This window comes from Arvicola amphibius, chromosome 9 (assembly GCF_903992535.2).
Source record: "Arvicola amphibius chromosome 9, mArvAmp1.2, whole genome shotgun sequence".
NCBI classification, from domain to species: Eukaryota; Metazoa; Chordata; class Mammalia; order Rodentia; family Cricetidae; genus Arvicola; species Arvicola amphibius.
In genome coordinates this window covers 57,355,041-57,377,477 of record NC_052055.2, presented here as the reverse complement: position 1 = coordinate 57,377,477, position 22,437 = coordinate 57,355,041, and the positions used below count along the sequence as shown (strand labels likewise).

The 22,437-nt window shown below is 49.1% G+C and overlaps 2 protein-coding genes across 3 annotated transcripts; both read left to right on the top strand.

Annotated features, from left to right (window-relative positions):
• The first annotated feature begins 110 nt into the window (after nt 1–110).
• Prkag1 (protein kinase AMP-activated non-catalytic subunit gamma 1) lies at nt 111–15,233 on the top strand. 2 transcript variants are annotated; one of them, XM_038342327.1, is made up of 12 exons: nt 111–188; nt 6,742–6,787; nt 12,173–12,282; nt 12,441–12,522; nt 12,623–12,681; nt 12,832–12,877; nt 12,978–13,032; nt 13,391–13,517; nt 13,704–13,869; nt 14,025–14,062; nt 14,310–14,456; nt 14,543–15,233. In XM_038342327.1, the coding sequence occupies exons 1-12, from the start codon at nt 180–182 to the stop codon at nt 14,648–14,650; spliced, it is 993 nt and encodes a 330-aa protein (XP_038198255.1). In that variant the 5' UTR covers nt 111–179; the 3' UTR covers nt 14,651–15,233. The 2 variants fall into 2 exon arrangements, with proteins under 2 accessions (XP_038198255.1, XP_038198256.1); XM_038342328.2 differs by lacking the exon at nt 111–188 and adding an exon at nt 413–670.
• Nucleotides 15,234–19,634: 4,401 nt separating this feature from the next.
• Ddn (dendrin) lies at nt 19,635–22,183 on the top strand. The gene is given in 3 exon segments (XM_038341140.1): nt 19,635–19,840; nt 20,252–21,636; nt 21,639–22,183. Coding segments are annotated over 3 exon segments (2,136 nt in total).
• The last annotated feature ends 254 nt before the right edge of the window (nt 22,184–22,437 follow it).

Below are 22,437 nucleotides of genomic sequence, written 5' to 3'. Positions count from 1 at the left end.
GACCTGGGGAAGGGAGGTTACCCAAGCCAGGCTCAGCCACTGCCGGAAGGGTGGGTTCCCCGCCTTCCGCCCCGGGGCTGAGGTGTCGTGACGTAGCGGAAGTGGCGTGAGGCACCGGATATGGGGCGGGGTCTGCTGCTGGGGAGTTTTCTAAGCTGAGGAACTGGCGGGCGATTGCGATGGAGTCGGTGAGTGGCGCGGGAGGGCGGCGGGGGGCGCTGTGGAGCCGGGGAGGCCGAGCAGGGCTTGGTGCCGGAGTCCCCGACTCCCCTCTGCCTCGGTGGGCGCCTCGACTGGGCCACGCCCGTGCCGTCCTGGGGTCCGCAGTTCCCTGGGAGAGCGGGTTGTGAGCTTGGAGCCACGAGCGCCGCGGTAGTCTTGGCCTCCTGCTCGTGAGCGCCTCAAGCCTTTTCAGAAGTTTGCATGAGAGCGGGATTGTGAGTCCCGATTGCAGGGAACTCCGGGACCCCGTTTTGTGCAACTGTTTACTGCAATTTTTGGCACGGACATCTAAAAGACTGTACTGTATCCAGCGAGGCTACATTCCTTTAATAAGTTCAAGAACTGAAGTTTCCGTGAAGGAAGGAATCCAAGAGGCCACTGTGTCCCTTGGACAAGTTTAGGTCGTGTCCTGATCGCTATGCATGCGTGTTGACATAGCTTGTTTTTGGTAAGCAGCGTTGACCAATGGAGGCAGGTCCCTGTCATCTCTTACAGATGCTGCAGGTTACCTGCTACTTGTTTGACCTCCCTCATTCTTTGGAGCCTTTCTCTGGTACTCCGAAAGCCATAGTTTTTAACGGTGTATCCCCTGTGGGCATCTTGGGTTTTGTCATCCCCGCTGTGCAGACAGGTCACACCCACAGGTTCACTCTGCTTCTTTTTCTCCTCTTCTTTGAGTCAGATACTTGGTCAGAGTAGTTTTTGCGCCACACCTTTGTCTGTGAGTCGTGTACTTTAACTTAACAAAGAAAACAGATACAATGGGAAAAGTAGGATGCAATTGGTCATCCATGCTAGGATTTCGTTTTCTACAGAGAGGGCATTTTAAGCAAAAGTAGTCTAATTACATTAAATTTAAAACAATGCTGTCATTTTTTTACTTGCTATAAAAATATTATACTATAATGTTTTTAAACTATAATAACTATAACTTTTAAATTTTAAAAATTTATTTATTTCTGTTTTCTATGCATTGGTGTTTGTCATGGGTGTCAGGTCCCCTGGAACTGGAGTTAAAGACAGTTGTGAGCTGCCATGTGGGCGCTAAGAATTGAACCCAGATCCTCTGAAAAAGCAGTTAGTGCTCTTAACCACTGAGCCATCTCTCCAGCCTCTAAAAACCATTTTTATGTATATTTCCAAATTTAACCTTTATGCTATATATATGTGTGTGTGTGTGTGTGTGTGTGTGTGTGTATGTGTATGTGTATATATACTGAATTTCAGAGAGAGCAAGACTAGAGAGGCATAAGGAGAGATGTTAGTGAAGGTAGACTGTAGTGCCAGGCTTGGTGGCGCACGCCTTTAATCCCAGCACTTGGAAGGCAGAGGCAGTTGGATCTCTGTGGGTTCAGGGTCAGCCTGGTCTACAGAGTGAGTTCCAGGACAGCCAGGGCTAAACATAGAGAAACCCTGTCTCAAAAAACAAAACAAAATATAAAAAGCTGAGAGCATAAAAAGAAGGAAAAATTACACTGAGCCCAGGAGCACATTATAAATTGTGGAAGAGTGTGGGCCCACGCTCGAGGTTGTTGAGACTTTGGATTTTGGTCTTGGTGTAAGAAAAGTCAGTCAAGACCAAGTTGGAAAAAATATGCTGTGCTAAGGTAGACACACACTCATACACAATTATTTATTGAGACAGGATCTCAGTAGATGGCTCCAATCTTCTGCCTCAGCATAGGCCTCACTCCCAGCTCTGACTTTTGTAATAAGGGAGCTTGTGGAAGCTTTATGAGCAAGGCAGAGAATGCGCTTTTGAGAGTATCCTTAGCAGCTTTCTGTGAGTAGACGGAACCACTTAGAAAGTAAGGTTTTAAATTTTGAATTGTATTTATTGTGTGTAAGAGAGGAAAGAAAGATTGGGGTGCACGGGTGGCATGGGATGAATGTGGAGGCAGAGGGCAACTTTGTGGAGTTGGGTTTGGGGGTCCCTCACACTCAGGTCATCTGGCTTACTGAGTCAGCTCCGTTACTCCCTGGACCATCTTGCAAGCCTTGGAAAGTATTTTTACATGGCTAAAGATGAAAATCTCTCCAAAGGAGCTGATTTGGTTAGAGAACTTGGTCACAGCCCAAAGATAATTGAGGAGGCAATGGATGTGGGGCAAGGAGACTAGCATTGAGGGTGCTGTGCATCTGGAGCTGGGGCTTAGTGCCTGCCCACGATCCAGCACCGTCCAGCGAAGGCAGTGCAGAAGTGGGTGGTGAAAATGAAGAGAGAGAGGCTGAGGCTGCTTAACAGTTGGTTAGCATCGCAAGCTCCTCCGTGTTGAAGAAAACAGAAGAACTACAGCCCCAGACACCAGGGAGGTAGCAGAACTGCCCTGAAAAGAGAACAGGGTTGAAGGACAGACACTCCGTACTAAAGAGTGTGTTATGAACACTCCGTCCCACATGGGTGGCGCACAGCGGAAGCACAGGTTCTGTCTTAGTATCCGACCTAGCCTTTTTCTGTAGTAATGCCTTATACTTACATAAGTGATATATTCTTGACTCCCTAAAACGTTTTGTTTTGGGTGTTTTGTTGTTACTGTTTTGAGTATGAGTCTAACGTAGCATAGGCTAACCTTGAATTCACTCTGTAGCTGAGGCTGGTCTTGAACTCCTAATCCTTCTAACTCTACCTGCTGAGTTCTGGGAATACAGTTGTACCCCGTCTTATTAAAAGAAGAGGGGAGTAGACATAATTTGCCCACTCGTGGAGAAACAGGCAGGATAAAATCTTGTTTAATTGTGTCTGTGATGGCCAGGTCTGTCAACTTGATACAATCTAGAATTACCTGGGAAGAGAGTCTCAATGAGGGGTCAGTCTGTCTCATTGGGTTGGCAAGTGGGCGTGTCTGTGTAGTATTGTCTCAGTTAACGTGGGAAGACGTGTGAGTAGCACCAGTCTCTAGGTAGAAGGAAGGTCTTAGACTGTAAGAGTGGAGAACAGAAACAACACAGCAGGCCACAAATGAGAGTGTGTGTTATTGTGTGATGTTTTGCTCTTTTGACTTTTTGAGGAGCCCATCACCCAGCTCCCAAATAAATCACAGAGGTTTATTCTTAGTTATAAATTCCCAGCCTTAGCTTGTGTTGTTTCTAGCAGCTTTTTTTTTGTTTTGTTTTGTTTTTTTGTTTTTGTTTTTGTTTTTTGTTTTTCGAGACAGGGTTTCTCTGTGGCTTTGGAGCCTGTCCTGGAACTAGCTCTTGTAGACCAGGCTGGTCTCGAACTCACAGAGATCCGCCTGCCTCTGCCTCCCGAGTGCTGGGATTAAAGGCGTGCGCCCGGCTCTAGCAGCTTTTTAAAAAATTATCCTGACTACCTTTTGCGTCTAGGCTTTTACCTTTCTCTGTTTCTGTATAGCTTTACTTCTTTCTCTGTGGCTTGCTGTGTAACTGGGTGGCTGGCCCCTGATGTTCTCCTCTCCTTGTTCTCTTGCTCCTCCTCTTCCTCACTTCTCCTTCTATTTATTGTCTCTGCCTGCCAGCCCCACCTATCCTTGCCCCTGCCTTGCTATTGGCCGTTCAGCTCTTTATTAGACCATCAGGTATTTTAGACAGGCAAAGAATCACAGCTTCACAGAGTTAAACAAATGCAACATAAACAAAAGCAACTCACCTTAAAATAATATTCCCCAACAATATACATTCATTTCTCGCTACTCTTGACTGTGGCATGATGCAGTCTGCTCCCTGAAGTTCCTCCTGCTGTGGTCTCCCCACAGTGATGGGCTGTAGCCTGGAATTGTCAGCTAAGATAAGCCCCTCCTCCCCTAAATTGCAAATTGCTTTTTTTTTTTTTTTTTTTTTTTTGGTTTTTCGAGACAGGGTTTCCCTGTAGTTTCTAGAGCCTGTCCTGGAACTAGCTCTTGTAGACCAGGCTGGCCTCGAACTCAGAGATCTGCCTGCCTCTGCCTCCTGAGTGCTGGGATTAAAGGCGTGCGCCACCACTGCCCGGCTGCAAATTGCTTTTTAGCAGGGCATTTACCACAGCAACAGAAAAGAAACAAGAACATCTCTGATTCTTTCGTTGGTATCTGTATCTCCAGCTGTTCACCTGTTTACATCATTATAGGATTTCTGTGAACTGTAAATTATGTACAGTGCCTCATGCTAGGGGAGTCAAATACAAGGTACAAGGTAGTTGAAGGCTTCTGGGAATTTATAATGTTTCCGTAGATAATACACTAAGTAACTGTAGCACTGCGATGTGTTGTGAGATGTGGGTGCCATCTCTTTCAGAAGCAGCTACTTGTGTGCCTTTGTGTGGATCACAGACTGGTATGTGCGTCTTTGCTGTGGAAGAGCCCTCTCCGGGTTTTGTTCTGTTTTTATGTTGTTTTTGTTCTTTGTGTTGTTTTTGGTTTTTCAAGACAGGATTTCTCTGTAGCTTTGGAGCCTGTCCTGGAACTCCCTATGTAGACCAGGCTGCCTTGAATTCACAGAGATTTGCCTGTCTCTGCTTCCCGTGTGCTGGGATTAAAGGCTGCCCTCTCAAGTTTTAAGCAATAGGCTGTTGTTTGGCAATGAGCTTTGCCAAAAAAGCCAGACCAGACTGCTGGCTTTATCAAGCCCAGAGAGAAGAGAGAATTAGTTGCTCACTTCAGTGTACTGGAGGAAGATTTAGGGTTGTCTTGCCCACTTCACCCTGTTTGTTCACCCAGGGCTTTTCTCTTCATATCACTTCATAAGCTGTGAAAGTGAAATAATTTTTTTGTGTAGGGGACATCACCCAGAGCAGATGGAGCCAAAGTATGGATGACAGCAGCTAAACATTTTCATGATCCCTTTTGGGTTCCTAGATAGCAATACAATTTTTAAATGTTCCACTCAAAAGAGCTCTGTGTCTCTCTCTCTCTCTGTTTTCTTTCTTCTTCTTTTTTTTTGTTTTTTTTTGTTTTTGTTTTTGTTTTTCGAGACAGGGTTTCTCTGCAGCTTTTTAAGAGCCTGTCCTGGAACTAGCTCTTGTAGACCAGGCTGGCCTCGAACTCACAGAGATCCGCCTGCCTCTGCCTCCCAAGTGCTGGGATTAAAGGCATGCGCCACCACCGCCCAGCCTTTCTTCTTTTTTTTTTGAGACCGGGTTTCTCTGTGTAGCTCTGATAGTCCTGGAACTCGCTCTATAGACCAGGCTGACCTTGAACTCAGAGATCCACCTGCCCGCTTCCTGAGTTCTGGGATCAAAGGTGTGCGCTACTACACCAAGCCCAGGATTTTTAGACTTAACTCTTGTTTTGTTTTGGGATTTTTGGGACAGATTCTTACTGAGTAGCCCTCGCTAACCTGGAATTCACTGTGTAGAACAGGCTAGTCTCACCTTGCTATGATCCCCCATCTCTGCCTCCTGAGTGCTGATATTACCAGCATGCTCTACCACAGCTGTTTTTAGACTTAATGTTTTGTTTTGCATTGTAATATACACCTATAATCCTGGCACTAGGAAGGCTAAGGCAGGAGGATTGCGTTTAACCTCACCTAGTTAGTCTACACATTGAAACATTACCTTAAATAACCAACCAGCCAACAAAAAAAGACTTATTATTTCATTAGAAAATGTGGCCTATAAGAATGTGAGGGCTGGAGAATGACTCAGAGGTTAAGAGCCCTGACTGCTTTTCCAGAGATTCTGAGTGCAATTCCCAGCAACCACGTGGTGACTCACAGCCATCTGTATTGAGATCTGGTGCCCTCTTCTGGCCTGCGGGATACATGCAGGCAGAACACTGTATACATAATAAATCAATCTTAAAAAAAAGAATATGAGCTTTCCCAGGCAGTGGTGGCCCACTGCTTTAATTCCAGCACTTGGGAGATCTCTGTAATTTCAAGGCCAGCCTGGTCTACAGAGCAAGTTCCAGGACAGCCAGGGATGTACAGAGAAACCCTCCTCAAAACCAACCAAACAAAAAAACGTAAGCTTTGGAGTTCCTACTTCACCTTTTAACAGCCGTGTGAGCTTGGGCAGGAGGTTCCTTGTGGACACTTAACTCTCATTTTTCTACTGTTAATAACTGTGTTTACCTCAGGGTTGTTAGAAAAACTAAACTAGACACAATAGTATTTCTTTCTCTCTTCTTTGGGGGCATGTTGAGACAGAGTCTTATGTAGCCCAGGCTGACCTCAAATCTATTATATAGCCAAGGCTTGTCTCAAGCTCCTGATCCTCCTTCCCTCGCCCTCCCAAGTGGTGGGTGCCACCATACTTAGCTGCAATAATATTTCTTGAAGAGCCTTGCAATCCTTTTTAAAGGAAATCATTAGTTCACCAACCCTCTTTATAAGTACTTAAACATATACTGGGAATTGAGCCTAGGGCCTCACACGTGTTCTCCCACTGCTCTGTATCCCTAGCCATACCAGCAGGTTTCTTGTTTTTTGTTTTTGCCTTTTTGAGATGGGATTTTGCTTATATAAGCCAGGCTGACCTGGCTTCAAATTCATGATGCTGTTCCTCCTTTCGCCTTGTTCTAATGGGAGGCTAAGAGAGGACAGAGTCTCAGTTAAGGTGACTGTGCTTTTCTTGTCTTCCAGGTTGCTTCAGAGAATTTTCCAGCTTCAGAGAATGAGCACTTCCAAGGTATGTTTACCACGAAGTCAGCTAAGGAAAAGCCCAGATGTGAAAGCTGTGGCCTGAGCTTGGCTTCAGTGCTGCTTTAGAATCCTGGGATTCTCCTACGGAGAGGGGCAGGATTTCTAGGGGTGTAGTTCAGTGGTAGAGCACTTGCCTAGCATGTGTGAGGCCTTTGGTTCAAACCCTAGTACCACGAATGAATGAAAGAATCAGTTTGCCACCTTTCTGGGAAAGAATTTTGCCTGGGAGCACTTTTGTTTTTCCTAAGAATTTTACCTTTATTGTGTTAGACACATTTCCCCAAAAGATTAAAATAGAGACTGGGTATTAATTTCAAAAGATTAAAATAGAGACTGGGTATTAATTTCAAGAGATTATACAATGGAGCTGGAGAGATGGTGGTCTGGTGTTTTAAGAGCACTTCCTGGGGCTGGAGAGGCGGCTCAGACGGTAAGAACACCGGCTGCTCTTCCAGAGGTCCTGAGTTCAATTCGCAGCATCCACATGGTGGCTCACAACCATCTATAATGAGATCTGGTGCCCTCTTCTGGCCTGCAGGCAGAACACTGTATTCAAATAAATAAATCTTAAAAGAAGAACACTTCCCATGCAGTCGTGAGGACTGGAATTCACATCCAGGTGTTCCACACATCCTACAGCCCAAACTCCAAGGATCCCTGGGGCTTGCTGGCTGGCTGAGAAAACATGAGCTCTAGCTTCAGGAGAGACCTTGCCTCCAAGGAGTAGGTGGAGGGCAATAGAGAATGACACCCTCTTCTAGACTCCACCCACGAACAGTACTCGATCATGTCCCCTATGTGGACAGTCTTCCTGTAAGACTTACTGTTTAGACCTCGGCCCTCCTACACCAAGCCTTTCAGGTTTCTTAGGATTTGTTTGCATCACAGAGTCTCATGGAGCCCAGGCTGAGCTTAGATTTGATTTGTAGCAGTGCTGTCTAGTTTTATGTCAGTTTGACACAAGCTAGAGTCATCTGAGAAGAAACCTCAATTGAGAAAATGCCTCCATAAGATCTGGCTGTAGGCAGGCCTGTAGGGAATTTAATTAGTGATTCATGTGGGAGGGCCCACTCATTATGAGTGGTGCATCCCTGGATCCCGAGCGATATTAGGAAGCTAGTTTAGCAGGCCAGTAAGCAGTACTCCTCCATAGCCTCTGCTCCAGCTCTTGGCTCCAGGTGCCCTCCCAGTTTCCCTCAGTGGACTGTGATTCAGGGTATGCAAGCCAAATAAACCCATTCTTGCCCAAGTTGCTTTTGGTCATAACCCTAAGACATTAGCTGAGCTTCCGGTCGTCTTGTCTTCCAGCCCCTAAGCACAACTGTCCCTATTATTTGCAGGGCCTGGAATTGAATCCAGGGCTTTGTGCGTACTAGGGAAGTACAACAAGTGAGCCACACCCCAACCTGAACAATCCCCTTTATAAGTTTAATAATAATTTGTTTATTTATGTGTGTACCACATGTGTGCCTAGTCCCTGTAGAGGCCAAAAGAGGGTGTTGGGTCTTCTGAGACGAGAGTTACAGGCAGTTGTGAACCACCATGTGGGTGCTGGGAAATGACCCTGGATCCTCTGAAAGAGCAGCTAGTGTTGTCTGAGTCATCTCTCCAGCCCCTAAATTCCCTTTCTAAAAAAAAAATATCTTTTACTGGTTTCGTGATGAAATGTTTTTACTCGCGTGTGTTACATTGTTATCAAGGTTCCTGTTCTGTGTACAGGTTCCCTGAGCTTTCCCTCCAGTTGCCCATTTCTGTTTGTTTCCTTGTACTGCTGTATTTGGTATGGGGGCAACTTGGATCACCTTTATATTCTAAAAAACTTTTTTGCATGTGTTAGTGTTTTGCCTCTGTATATCTGTGCATTGTGTCTGTGCTAGTGCCTGTGGAGGTCAGAAGAGGGTGGTGGCTCCTCTAGCACTGGGATTACAGATGGTTGTGAGTCACCATGTGAGTGCTCAGAGCTGAACACCACTGAGACATCTTCCTGGGCCCTGCACTTTCTTTGGATGTTTGTGAGTCCTTGGTTTAAAACAAAATTCAAGGCTCTTGCCTTGAAAGTGGAGTTTGAATTTCCAGAACTTGGGTAAATGTTGAGCATGGAGGGCCTGTAGTCCCAGCACTCAGGAGTCAAAGATGGATTTCCCAGACCAAACTGTCTGTACAGATTAGTAAAGACCAGTGAGATTCTGCTCAATAAATGAAGTGGAAGGAGAGTGATTGATCAAGGGATACACTCAGCATCAAGCTTGAATCTCTGCACACACATGTACACTCTGCACACACATGTACACTCACATATATACACTCAGCATCAAGCTTGAATCTCTGCACACACATGTACACTCACATATATACACTCAGCATCAAGCTTGAATCTCTGCACACACATGTACACTCACATATATACACTCAGCATCAAGCTTGAATCTCTGCACACACATGTACACTCACATATATACACTCAGCATCAAGCTTGAATCTCTGCACACACATGTACACTCACATATATACACTCAGCATCAAGCTTGAATCTCTGCACACACATGTACACTCACATATATACACTCAGCATCAAGCTTGAATCTCTGCACACACATGTACACTCTGCACACACATGTACACTCACATATATACATGAGAAAAACAGGATTCAAATAATAGACTCAGATGCACAGAAACACAAAATTTTAAAAAGGTGGTCAACCAGGCAGTGGTGGTGCATACCCTGAAGCCCAGCACTCAAGAGGCAGAGGCAGGCAATCTCTGTGAGCTCAAGGCCAGCCTGGTCTACAAAGTGAGTTCCAGGACAGCCAAGGCTTCACAGAGAAACCCTGTCTCAAAACAAAACAAAACAAAACAAAACAAAAAACCTAGTATCCAACAAAATCCAAAGACATGTTATTAAGACTTCTCTGAGGGGCTGGAGAGATGGCTCAGTGGTTAAGAGCATTGCCTGCTCTTCCAAAGGTCCTGAGTTCAATTCCCAGCAACCACGTGGTGGCTCACAACCATCTGTAATGAGATCTGGTGCCCTCTTCTGGCCTGCAGACATACACACAGAATATTGTATACATAATAAATAAATATTATTAAAAAAAAGGCTTCTCTGAGTTCTTAACAAGAGATTTAAATTGTTCTGTTTTATTGGCTTAAAAAAATCAGCGGATTATAGGCATTATCTAGTAAAAAAAAAATCAGCTGAGCTGGGCAGTGGTGGCACATGCCTTTAATCCCAGCACTGGGAAGGCAGAGGAAGGTGGATCTCTGTGAGTTCAAGGCCAGCCTGGTATACTGAGCAAGTTCTAAAACAAGCCAGGACTACATAGAGAAACCCTGTGTCTTATTTATGGTTTCTATTGCTGCAAAGAAACACCATGACCACAGCAACTCTTAAAAAGAAAACATTTAATTGGGGCAGGCTTACAGTTTAGAGGTTTAGTTCATCGTCATCATGATGGGAAACATGGTAGCACGAATCAGACATGGTGCAGGAGAAGGGGCTGAGAGTTCTACATTCTGATCCAAAGACAGCAGAGAGAGAGAGAAAACCTCTGGACTTGGCTTAGCGTTTTAAAACCCCAAAGCCCACCACCAGTGACGTACTTCCTCCAACAAGGCTACACCTGCTCCAACACGACCACATCTCCTAATGCCACTTCCTAAGCATTCAAATATGATTTCCTGGTGGCCATTCTTATTCAGACCACCACACCCTGTCTTTAAAAACAAAAAGCAAATCAGTGTTACTGCCTGTTTCATAATCTAGATGACTTCTCATAACTGAATACCACACATGATATCCGTACTATTGTGTGTTTCTGAGTATGTCCATTGTAGCTCCAAAACAAGCAGCAGAATTCAGTTGTTCCTGTGGACCAGGCAGATGAGGAGGACTAAATATGACAAGTAACAACTTATAAACCTTGTGTCCCGCTTCAAAGGAGACAGCAGCTGTCTATAGCTGCTCAATGAAGACCTATTTTTGTGAAGAAACTGAGAATTTGGGATTTTTATATAAATTTGTAGAGTTTTTAAATTTGGAAAGTGATTTAAATTATTTTTAAAACTAGAAAATCCAAGTCCAATATGTTTGTAGGCTGTTGTCTTAAAATGATGTGTCTAAGTCGGTGTAGTATATCTTCATCTGGTATCTAAAGCTATGTCTTGGTAGCTGTGAGTTGGGTTTCCATATCTGAAAAACCGTGGAAGTCTTCAGCTAACATGGTAGATGGAGTGCCTCCATCCACCTTCAGACCTTTGAAAAACAAAACAAGGGGCTCAGAGATAACTCAGCCATTAAGAGCGCTGGTTGCTCTTCTAGAGGACCTGGTTTAATTCCTACCACCCCTATGGCACCTCATGCTGTCTTGTCTGTAATTCCAGTTCCAGGGGATCTGATGCCCTCTTCTGGCCGCCACAGGAACTGCATAAACATAATACTAGGCAGACACAGATTCAAGCAAGCAGTTGAAAACACAGACTGCCTGACATGGTGTTGCATGCCTGAAATCTCAGCACTTGAAGAACCAAGGCAATAAGATTACTACAATCTTGAGGCGAGCCTAGGCTACATATCAAGACTCTGTCTCAAGAGAATGAAGGGTTGGAGAGCTAGTTCAGTGGAAGAAGACTGGCTTTTCTTCCAGAAAACTCAAGTTCAGTTCCCAGCACCCACATGGCAGCTTACAACTGTTAGTAACTCCCAGGGACTCCAACACCCTCTTGGCCTCAACCCGCACCAGGCACACATATGGTACACATAAATACAAGTAAAACACCCATACACACAGAGAGAAGTTATTTATTTTAAAAAACTTAGTTATTGCCGGGCGGCGGTGGCTCACGCCTTTAATCCCAGCACTCGGGAGGCAGAGGCAGGCGGATCTCTGTGAGTTCGAGACCAGCCTGGTCTACAAGAGCTAGTTCCAGGACAGGCTCCAAAGCTACAGAGAAACCCTGTCTTGAAAAACCAAAAAACAAAAAAAAAAAACAAAAAAAACAAAACAAAAAAAAAAACAGTATTTAAAAAGAAATACATAAATCAGAAGAATGGAGGTAAATGTAGCCAGGCTTTCCCTTTGGGATTTCTGACTCACAACTGTTATTCTGAGTGTCCTGGCCAAGTTGATTGAGTACTTGATGTTGTTAGAACCATGAATTTCCCACCTGCAGGTCTTCAACAGACATAAAGAAAAGACAATTGAAAATATGTTAAACAGGAAGAAAAACTCTAATGAAAAGATGAGAGACAATAAAAACAAAGCAGAAACATCTTCAGAGTTGAGAAGCTAGAGCTCTTTTTTTGGTTTTCTGTCTCTTCTGACTATGAGTTCTTGCATAAAAGAAAGACATCAACTTTCTCCATGTGCAGAGAACCCAGAATCGAACAATGGTGTGTATACGTCCTTCATGAAGTCTCATCGCTGCTACGACCTGATCCCCACGAGCTCCAAGTTGGTTGTGTTTGATACTTCCCTGCAGGTGAGAGGGACTCTTTCCTTCCTCCATATTCCTCAGACCCACTGCCTCTGTGCCCCTTTTCACACCTCACACTTCCTCACGCCCCCCCTCTTCACACCTCACACTTCCACACGCCCCCCTCTTCCAGCCGCCTTAGGACCTCACTCTTTTGGCTGTAGGTAAAGAAAGCTTTCTTTGCCCTGGTGACCAATGGTGTTCGAGCTGCCCCTCTGTGGGATAGTAAGAAGCAGAGTTTTGTGGGTAAGCAGAAGTTCTTTCTGAAATACACCTTTTGGCATCTTTTGCTGGTTGGGTGGAAGAAGCCTTGAACTGTGCTGAGGGCTCTTGTCTTGACCTCTAGGCATGCTGACCATCACTGACTTCATCAACATCCTGCACCGATACTATAAGTCAGCCTTGGTAAGGAGCCTGAGCCGCCAAAGCAAACCACACCCCTAGCTTTGGTCCTCACCTGTAGGCCCTTCAGGCCTGGTTTTTCCCTCCAAGCAAAACCATATGGGTTAATGAAGAAGGGAGAGCAAGTCTCAGATCTGCTACTTCTGCTTCTAGGTACAGATCTATGAACTGGAAGAACACAAGATAGAAACTTGGAGAGGTACATAAAGAATTGGAGGTTGTGGAAGATGAAGGGATGGAGGGTTTCCTGGGAAACACTGACATGGCGGTGTTTTGTGAACTACCCCTTTTCCCTTCAGAGGTATACCTGCAAGACTCCTTCAAGCCCCTGGTCTGCATTTCTCCAAATGCCAGGTAAGCTCTGGCTGTGTGTTTATCCCTAAATACCTGAAGGCCCAGGAGCAAGGACATGACAGAGGGGAACTTCTTCCAATGCACACAGCCATGGTTTTTTTTTTTTTGTTTGTTTGTTTGTTTGTTTCTTTTTTGAGAAAAATATCTCTCACAAAGCCAAGACTGGCCTTGCTCTTACTCCAGAGTTCAGGCCGGCCTGAACTTGTGACTCTTCCGCTTGTCCTCAGGCTGACAGTACAGGTGCATTTCCACACCACTCTCAGTCTGTGTACTCACTGCCCCTTCCTCTGATGCTGAGCTTTCGCTGGCTGTAAACACTATCTAAGGAACCTAACCCTGACCTTCTACCTCTTCACAGTTTGTTTGATGCTGTCTCTTCACTAATTCGAAATAAGATCCACAGGCTTCCAGTTATTGACCCAGAGTCAGGCAACACCCTGTACATCCTTACTCACAAGCGCATCCTCAAGTTCCTCAAGTTGTTTGTAAGTGTACTTTAACCTAGATCTTATGTCTTATGTGCTGGATTGGAGGTATAGACTCGGCAGTTTGGGGGGGGGCCTTAAAAGTCAAGCCGACTTAGTGTTTTGCTTACTAAGGACTAAAACCAGCATTTTATGCTCTACCATAGATACCATAGAACCCCCTAATGCCGATGATTCTCCCCTCAGATCACTGAGTTCCCCAAGCCAGAATTCATGTCTAAGTCTCTGGAAGAGCTGCAGATTGGTACCTATGCCAACATTGCTATGGTCCGTACTACCACGCCTGTCTATGTGGCTCTAGGCATCTTTGTACAGCACCGAGTTTCCGCCTTGCCTGTGGTGGATGAGAAAGGTGAGAGACTGGAAAAGAAGAGGGAGGATCCTGGGGATCAGGTAACTCTGGGAAAACCTGCTTTCCCCTCAGATCGGCCTGGAAGGTGATCCTGTGGGTAGTAAGAACTTTGGCTAGCAGATTTTTTTTTTCCTGAGCTGTCTCTGTCTCCCTAGGGCGTGTTGTGGACATCTACTCCAAGTTTGATGTGATTGTAAGTGACAGTGGAGGGGCTTGGGAGGGAGAGGAGGGAGGTGTGTCGAATATGGAGAGGGGATAGAAGGGGGCTCTTCGGTGTCAGGCGTTTCTGTGTTTTGAGTCCTGTCTGAACAGTATCTGAATGGACTGGTCATGGCTTGTGAGCAGAGCTAAAGAGTGCCCTCAGGTCCTCTCGTGAGGTTGGGTTGGTCCGGTGTTTGGGACCTGGCCCCTTTCAAGCACACACCCCCCCCCACCTCCAGAACTTGGCAGCAGAAAAGACCTACAACAACCTAGATGTGTCTGTGACGAAAGCTCTGCAGCACCGGTCCCACTACTTTGAGGGTGTTCTCAAGTGCTATCTCCACGAGACACTGGAGACCATCATCAATAGACTGGTGGAAGCGGAGGTAGGAAGCCAGCACCCCCTCAAGCCACTAGGCCCTCGCCCTAACGGAAGTTGGCACTGACGTTACTTCCTGGTGCCCTGTTCTAGGTTCACCGTCTGGTGGTGGTGGATGAGAATGATGTGGTCAAGGGCATTGTATCGCTGTCCGACATCCTGCAGGCTCTGGTGCTCACAGGTGGAGAGAAGAAGCCCTGAGCATGGGGAGGGACAGGCAAGCCGCTCCAGTGCCCTCCTTGGCCCCTCCTTGCCTCCCGGAAGCTCTGGGAATCATGAAATCCTGGAGGAACTGAGTCTGTTCCCTCAGGAGCTCCATAGCCACTGTCTGGAACTACAGGAGACCGGGCAATGAAGAGAAAGGACTTTAGCTTCCCTTGCCATCATGTGTACATTTGAGAGAACTTTCAGCCTAGCCAGTCCTAGAACCTGTGCCCTTAGACTTGGCCCGCTTCTGGGTGAACCATGGGCTTTGTGCTCCTTGGGCGGATTCTGATCTCTAAGAGATCCCTCCACCTCCCCGTGCTCCACCTGTCTCTGCGCTCACTCTCTGCAAAGGTCTTCTTAAAAATATATCTATTCATCCTGCTTCATTTCTGTGGAGGAGGCTGAGTCCATTTAATGTCACTCCTTCCCGTGAATGTTGTGGGGAGGTGCATGTCTGGGTTCCTGTTCTGTGTGCATTGAAGGCAGATGGCTATGTGGAGGAGGGCAATGGGTAGGTAGCCAAGATTAATGCTTTTTGTGGCAAATCTAATTAAATAATGAGGTTTTCATCATGGTATTGCAGTGTTTGATTTCTGCATTTGATAGACACTGTTTCTACATCCTTACTCCATGAAGCTGCTTCATCTCATTATTAACAGCAGCAATAATAGTACATATAAAAGCTTTAACTACACTGCTTGTGTGGGACCATAAGTGTTTTGGTTTTGGGAGGAATTATGATTATTTTTTTGAGACAGGATTTTGTACTACACGTAGCTCAGGCTGGCCTCAGATTTGCAGTAATCCTCATGCCTCCGACCCCTAAGTACTGGGATTAGAGGCACATGCTGCTGCTGCACTGGGGTCAGTCTCTGGGATTAGAAGAGGCACATGCTGCTGCTGCATCAGGGTCAGTCTCTGGGATTAGAGGAGGCACATGCTGCTGCTGTACCAGGGTCAGTCTTTAAGGAAGGTCTTTGTGAGCTGGGCATGGTGGTGCATGCCTTTAATCCCCAGAGGCAATCTCTTGAGTTTGAAGCCAGCCTGGTCTACAGAGTGAGTTCCAGGATAGCCAGGGCTACACTGTGAAACCCTGTTGGGAAAAAAAAAAACCAACAAAACAACCTTTTGTGTATGCTTGTGTGTAGTAATGGTGAGTAATGGTGGCTGGAGGACAACCTTGGGTGACAGTCCTCGCCTTGCACTTTATTTGACACAGGGTTTGGTTTGGTCTCGCACTTTTTTCTTGAGACAACGTCTCACTGGCTTGGGATCTCACCACATAGGGTCAGCTGGGCAGCTCGGGGCTGCTGCTCCAAGGATCCGTGGAATTAAAAGCACACACTACCAGATACGGCTTTTTATGTTGGTTCTAGGGAGCTGAACGTAGTTCCTCAAGCTTTCGAGGTGAGTATTTCTACCAACTGAGCCATCTCCCCGCACCTTTTCTAGTTCTGTTTATTTTTCTTGGTTTGGTTTGGTTTAGTTTTTCAAGACAGGATAGGGTTTCTCTATGTAGCCCTAGCTGTCCTAGGACTCACTGTAGATCCACCTGCCTCTGCTTCCCAAGGGCTGTGATCAAAGTCCTAGGCTGCAGCTACCACCACCACTGCCACCACCGCCATTACCACTGCTGCCACCACCACCACCACTGCTGCCGCCACCACTACCACTGCCACCACCACCACTGCCGCCGCCACCACCACTGCTGCCACCACCACTACCACTGCCACCACCGCCACTGCTGCCACCACCACCACCACCACCACTGCTGCCACCACCACCACCACCACCACTGCTGCCGCCACCACCACCACCACCACTGCTGCCGCCACCACCACCACTGCTGCCACCGCCACCGCCATTACCACTGCTGCCACCACCACCGCCACCACCACTGCTGCCGCCACTGCTGCCACCACCACTGCTGCCCAGCAACCTTTAGCAGTTTTAAGAGAATTTGAGACAAAAGCACATACTTACTTACAAGTTGGCCCAGAGCCACAAACCTGATAAAAAGCAGAGCTAAGAGTAAAGGCCCTTGCCAAGCAAGCCTAGCTACCTGAGTTTAGTTGCCAGAACCCATTTAGAGGTAGAGAAAAAACAGGCTCCACAAAATTGTCCTCTCATATCCACGTGCAATCATGGCATGCACCGACATACACCATGCTGCATATTCATGAATCAGTGTTTTTAAAGCAGAGCCGGTAGGTATGGAGACGTGTCTTTAGTTCTGGCAGAGGCAAACAGATCTCTTGAGTTTGAGGCTAGCCTGATCTACATAGCAAGTTCCAGGTGCTACACAGTAAGACTGTCTCAAAAAAAAAAAAAGGCTAATGTTTAAACTTAAACTGTCTGGTTCAAGGTTTTATTCTTCCCTGTCTTTACACTAATTTTCCTTTCTAATTCTTCTCTCAGGACTGTTCCTATCTTATTTCCTGTAGTTCTCTTATCTTGGACCATAGTTAGGGTCCAGGGTAAATTCAGAGAGATCTGCCAACATTATCAGGGTTTCTAGGGAAAGGTTGAATTGTTTGGATTTTTGACTGGCATTGTGAACCCACAGATCCCTTTCTTGGAGAGTAAATCATAAAGAATCAGCCCACAGACCCACCGTCTGTGCTGAAACCTTACACAGACTGAACGTGGCACCCAACACCATGAGTACCGCCAGACTGGGTTCCTTTCTACCAGTGCTTTGCTGATAGGACAGTTTGCATCCAAGCCAGGAGTAGGTTCTGAATAATTCCTTGGCTCTTGTTCCTTTGCCTATGCCTTCAGAGGAACCTCTGCCATATTATTCTTGTTCTTCCAAAGCAGGTTTGCTAATGGGACCCAGGGAAACATCATCTCTTGGAAGAGGCCAGCTTGCAATGCTGGCGACGGAGCCACGGCCCCTGCATCTGCATCCTCCCAGCTCAGCACATTCCCAAGCTTGGGGGAGGAAGGCTTCCAAATATTAGAGCGTGTTTGTGTGTGTGTGTGTGTGTGTGTGTGTGTGTGTGTGTGTGTAGGGGGACACGTGGTGGGAAGGACAAATGTCTCCTTGTGTCACATTCCTTCATCAAGGAGGATTTGTCTAGGGAAGAGACAAGGCTTTAAAAGCCGTGGGACTCTGGTGGGACCTTGTGGAAAGCAGCACCGGGAAGCCATCTTCAGTGCAGCTGGTAGGTGCAAGGTATCATTGGGGGGAGTGGATGGGACAGCAGAGAGGCGGGTTCTACTTGCCTGTTCTTCAGTGAGTCCTGTCTCTGCCCTTTTATTTATTTATTTATTTTGGTTTTTCGAGACAGGGTTTCTCTGCAGCTTTTTTAGAGCCTGTCCTGGAACTAGCTCTTGTAGACCAGGCTGGCCTCGAACTCACAGAGATCCGCCTGCCTCTGCCTCCCGAGTGCTGGGATTAAAGGCGTGCACCACCACCGCCCGGCCTGTCTCTGCCCTTTTAATAACCCTTTTGGTCCCTGTCCCCTTAAAAAGAAGTCTCTGTACCCAGATGTTCCATGTACTTTTTTGAACTACAAACAGGGATCTCTCATTTCTCTCATTTCCCCCCTAAATTCCCACCAAGTCTCCATCTGAGGATGGTGCTGAAGACACAAGGGTTATGACAATTTGGAAGCTCACAAGCTCCTGCTCCTAAAAGTCAGGAGAAGCAAATGGACCCTTCTTCCTCAGGAGCCATCGCCATTCTCTTTCCCTCTCCCTGCACCCCTCCACTCTACTGAGCTGCTGCCATGGTTGCCAGGCATGGTTGCTAAGTCTCTGCATGGAAGGGTTGGCGTGGGCTGTGCTGCCACTAACATTACCATGGTGAATCAGGGGACACCTGGTACAGGCTTAGGGGGAGGAAGCCTGAGGATGCAAGCAACAACCCCCCTCCCCCGAACAGAGTAAGTCCAAAAGGTGAGCTGCACTTGAGGGTGGCCAAGTGAACTAGACAATTGTGAGCTAGACATCCTAGGAAAGGGAGGCTACTTTTATCCTTTCTGTTGCTAGGGGATTTGGCACACCATGCTTCCTCCACCCCTCTCTGTTAGGGTACAAGTGTATATAAGCGCTCTGTCTGCACCCCACATAAGGCTTGGTAGAGCTGTGTGGGCACAGAACTGTGTAATCCCAGAATCCTGGCTTCTGGGTTAGGGGAGCCAGCATGCCCAAGGGCACCCATATCTCCAGTGAGAGTTGTCCTGTTGCTTAGGTGGCCAGGACAGACTGAGTTCTGCCTTACACACCTGCAGAGAAAAAGGTGAGGAGTGAAGGTTACAGGAGCCACCATTGTGGGGAGGGCCTGGGGGAGAAGCTGTCCCCCAGAGTCGCACAAAAGCTTCCTGAAAGCTTCTCTCCACTGCTTGAACTGGTTACTCATCCGCACCCGAATGCCACCGACGCTAAAAATAGCCCGCCCCCCCCAGCTGTGGGCCAGCCTCTCCTGCACCCCAACCCCATGGAAGCCAGCAGAGAGTGGCAGGCAGAGACCTTAGTTCTATTCTCACCACTCCCTGTCAGAGAAGAGTCCAGGCAGACAGGGATAGACCACTGGTGGTCAGGCAACCTGACAAGCAGGAAAGCAAAGGGTTAAAACTTCGGGAAGTGTGCAGAAATAGAGGCTGGAGGAGGGGGCACTGTAAGCTTGGTAAGAATCAGAAGTCTCTCCTCCGCCCATTTGTGGGTCCCTTTAGGCTTGGGGGACCCAAGCAGTGGGAAGGGGCGTCCAATCCCAGGCCCCAGGGGGCGGCCGTGTACATGGGGGAGGTAGCAACGCAGAGCCGTCCACGGCAGCGTGTCACATGCGCGCGCGCCCGCGCGCGAGCACACACACACACACACACACACACAGGCAGGCACACACGTGTGCCCGGGTATATATAGTTGCCAGTCCCTGGGCCTGCCGCTCTGCAGTGGGCGCCGGCTCCCTGGGTTGGGAGGGGGCTCACGGGGCGGGGGGGGGGGGGGGGGGGGGGGGGGTGGGGGGGGCAGGATGCTGGATGGCCCGTTATTCTCCGAGGGGCCCAACAGCCCCCGGGAGCTACAGGATGAGGAGTTGGGCAGCTGCCTTTGGGTGCAGAAGTCCAAGCTGCTGGTGATTGAAGTGAAGACTATTTCCTGTCATTATAGTCGCGCCCCTTCTCGACAGTCCATGGACGTCCAGGCCAGCTACTGGGCCCGTGGGCCCCAGAGCCGCACGTGAGTGAAGGAGGGGGTGAGGGGCAGCAAGTGGTGGGGTGGGAAGTGGGGTCCAGACCTCCCCGCTGGCACCAGCAATTACTGCTGGCCCCTTCTCTTTCCCGCGCCTCCCTTCCCCTACTCGTCGAGGACTGGGGCCTGACTTATTCAGCGCTGTTTAGGGGGACAGAAGAGGTAGTGAGAAAGGGCAGGAGGTGAGATGGGGCAGTCGCTGCTAAAGTGTGCATGGAGAGATGGCGAGGAGTCTCGTTTCGACTTCAGCCCTAACATATACGCACGTGCACTCGCACACACACTCACGCATACCCTCCCACATGGCTGCCCCAAGTGGTCTCCAGTACTCCCAGCTCCCCGGACCTCGGCTCCCTTTCCCCACAAACTGCTCACCTGGGTTCCTGCTCATTGTCCCAGGTGTAGGCTACGCCCAGGATCCCCTGAGCCGCCACCCCGCCGACCCTGGGCCACCAGGGTGCTGCAGGAGGCGACCAACTGGCGGGCGGGGACCCTCGCCGAGGTCCGAGCCCGGGAACAAGAAAAAAGGAAGGCGGCGTCGCAGGAGCGGGAGGCCAAGGAGACCGAGAGAAAAAGGCGCAAGGCTGGCGGGGCCCGACGGAGTCCCCTAGGTCAGCCCCGCCCAGAGACCCGGAACGCCCTTCGGGCGGCCCAACCAACAGGGTTCCCAGTTTTCTCCAGACCAGAGCGCTTCGGGCAGGTGGGGCGAGCGCCCCGTCCATCCGCGCTCCAGCAGAGCGACCCAGGGGTGGCATGGGCGGGGCCGTGGGGAGGTAGGAGACCAGGGCCCCCTAGCTACGAGGCCCACCTGCTGCTGAGAGGCACTGCAGGCACAGCCCCAAGACGCCGCTGGGACCGGCCGCCACCCTATGTGGCTCCACCTTCTTATGAAGGCCCCCACAGGACCCTGGGGACTAAGCGAGGCCCGGAGCTCTCCCGGGCGCCCACCTCATCAGCCCCAGTTCCAGTCGCCACCAGGACAGAGGCAGGGCGCGCGAAGAAGAGGCTGGATCCTCGAATCTACCGGGATGTTCTAGGGGCTTGGGGTCTCAGACAGGGACGGGGACTCTTAGGAGGAGCTCCAGGCTGTGCAGCGGCCAGAGCCAGGCCAGAGTCCTGCAAAGGGGCGATAGAGAAAAGCTCGGGCCTAGCTGCTGCTGGCCTGAATAGTGGTGGCGAGGGCCGTCCCCAAGCCAAAGCTACTGGCAGTCCAGGCACTACGGAGGCAGCTCCAGCTGGGTCTACGACCCGCAGCCCCCCATGTCCTGCTCCCAGGTCCAGGCAGCACCTCAAGGGCTCAAGGGAAAGGAAAGAAGGAAGTGAACATATCTGGCTTCCCAGGTGTTGGCTTTCCTCCCCTACAAAGCCTCCAGTTAGGCACAGCCAGACTCTCCCCAGACCCTGGGCTCCTGGGGGCACCGGGTGGAGAGAGTCCCTGGGTCAAAGAGAGGGGACAGAACATGAAACCCTGGAAATTTGGAAGGCGACCCGCCGCGCCCACACCCTGCCCCGCAGTTCCCGAGGCCCCTCTCGTAGAGAAGGCATCTTTGTCATTGATGCCACGTGCGTGGTGATAAAGTCCCAGTATGTTCCGACCCTTCGGACCCAGCAGGTGCAACTCTTGCCCTCTGGGGAACCATGCATTGTGAACGACAGCCCCAGGCAACCCAAGCCCTGCCACGAGGAGGGTGAGGGGGTCGCTGCCAATCCCTCAGTTTGCCAAAATCTACTGTTGAGCAGTGACATCTCAAACCAGCTGGGCGGGGGTCGCGAGTGCGAACGCCGCAGGGACGGATGAGCCCTGGGGGGATTCTTCCACTGGAGGACCGCGCCTCCTGCAGTTTAGGGTTCCCTGTCGGCGAAGTGAACCTACGAGACGCCCCCACGCAGCCAGGTAGCCCTGAGCACCCGACCTTAGGCCCAGCGGCTCCGGGATGCGCGGGCAGCGTGAAGGGCTCAGAAGCGGTTGGGGTCCTGCGGCGCACGGGCGGGGGCTGGGCGCGGACTCCAGGACCCTACGCTGGGGCGTTGCGGGAAGCCGTGTCCCGCATCCGCCGCCACACCGCCCCAGATTCGGACTCAGATGAAACTGAGGAGCTCAGCGTCCATAGTGGCTCCTCTGATGGAAGCGACACAGACGCCCCAGGCGCCTCCTGGCGGAATGAGAGAACCCTGCCTGCGGTTGGAAACACCCATCCCAGGGAAGGCGGGAAGAGAGCCGAAGTGAGCGACAGCATCCGGGAGATTCTAGATGTCATCAGTCAAACTGAGGAAGGCCCCTTCGGGGAGGACACCAGGAAAACGCCACAGGGGAAAAGAGAGAGAGAGTGAGCGATGCCCCATTTTGTTCTCGTGTGGCTCAGCCCATCCATCCTCGGGCTCACTGGCCTCCTTTACTCTCTACAGGCTTCGTTTGCTTCCCTTTTCTTCTTTCCCCACCTATACCTGTTCCCACACTTGAAATAGAGGAAAGAGAGGCAAGACAGCAATCGCCAATCCAAGCACTAGCTTTCAGGGAGATGGGTCTAGATTCAACCCTGCTACACCTGGGCGGACCGCTTGCTCAGAATGCGAAGGGCGGGAAT

What these genes read in the sequence shown, in the direction of transcription:
- Prkag1 (XM_038342327.1), top strand. An exon ending in AGAGAATGAGCACTTCCAAG is followed by an intron (nt 6,788 to 12,172) that starts GTATGTTTACCA and finishes CTCCATGTGCAG; the next exon opens with AGAACCCAGAATCGAACAAT. An exon ending in TGCATTTCTCCAAATGCCAG is followed by an intron (nt 13,033 to 13,390) that starts GTAAGCTCTGGC and finishes ACCTCTTCACAG; the next exon opens with TTTGTTTGATGCTGTCTCTT.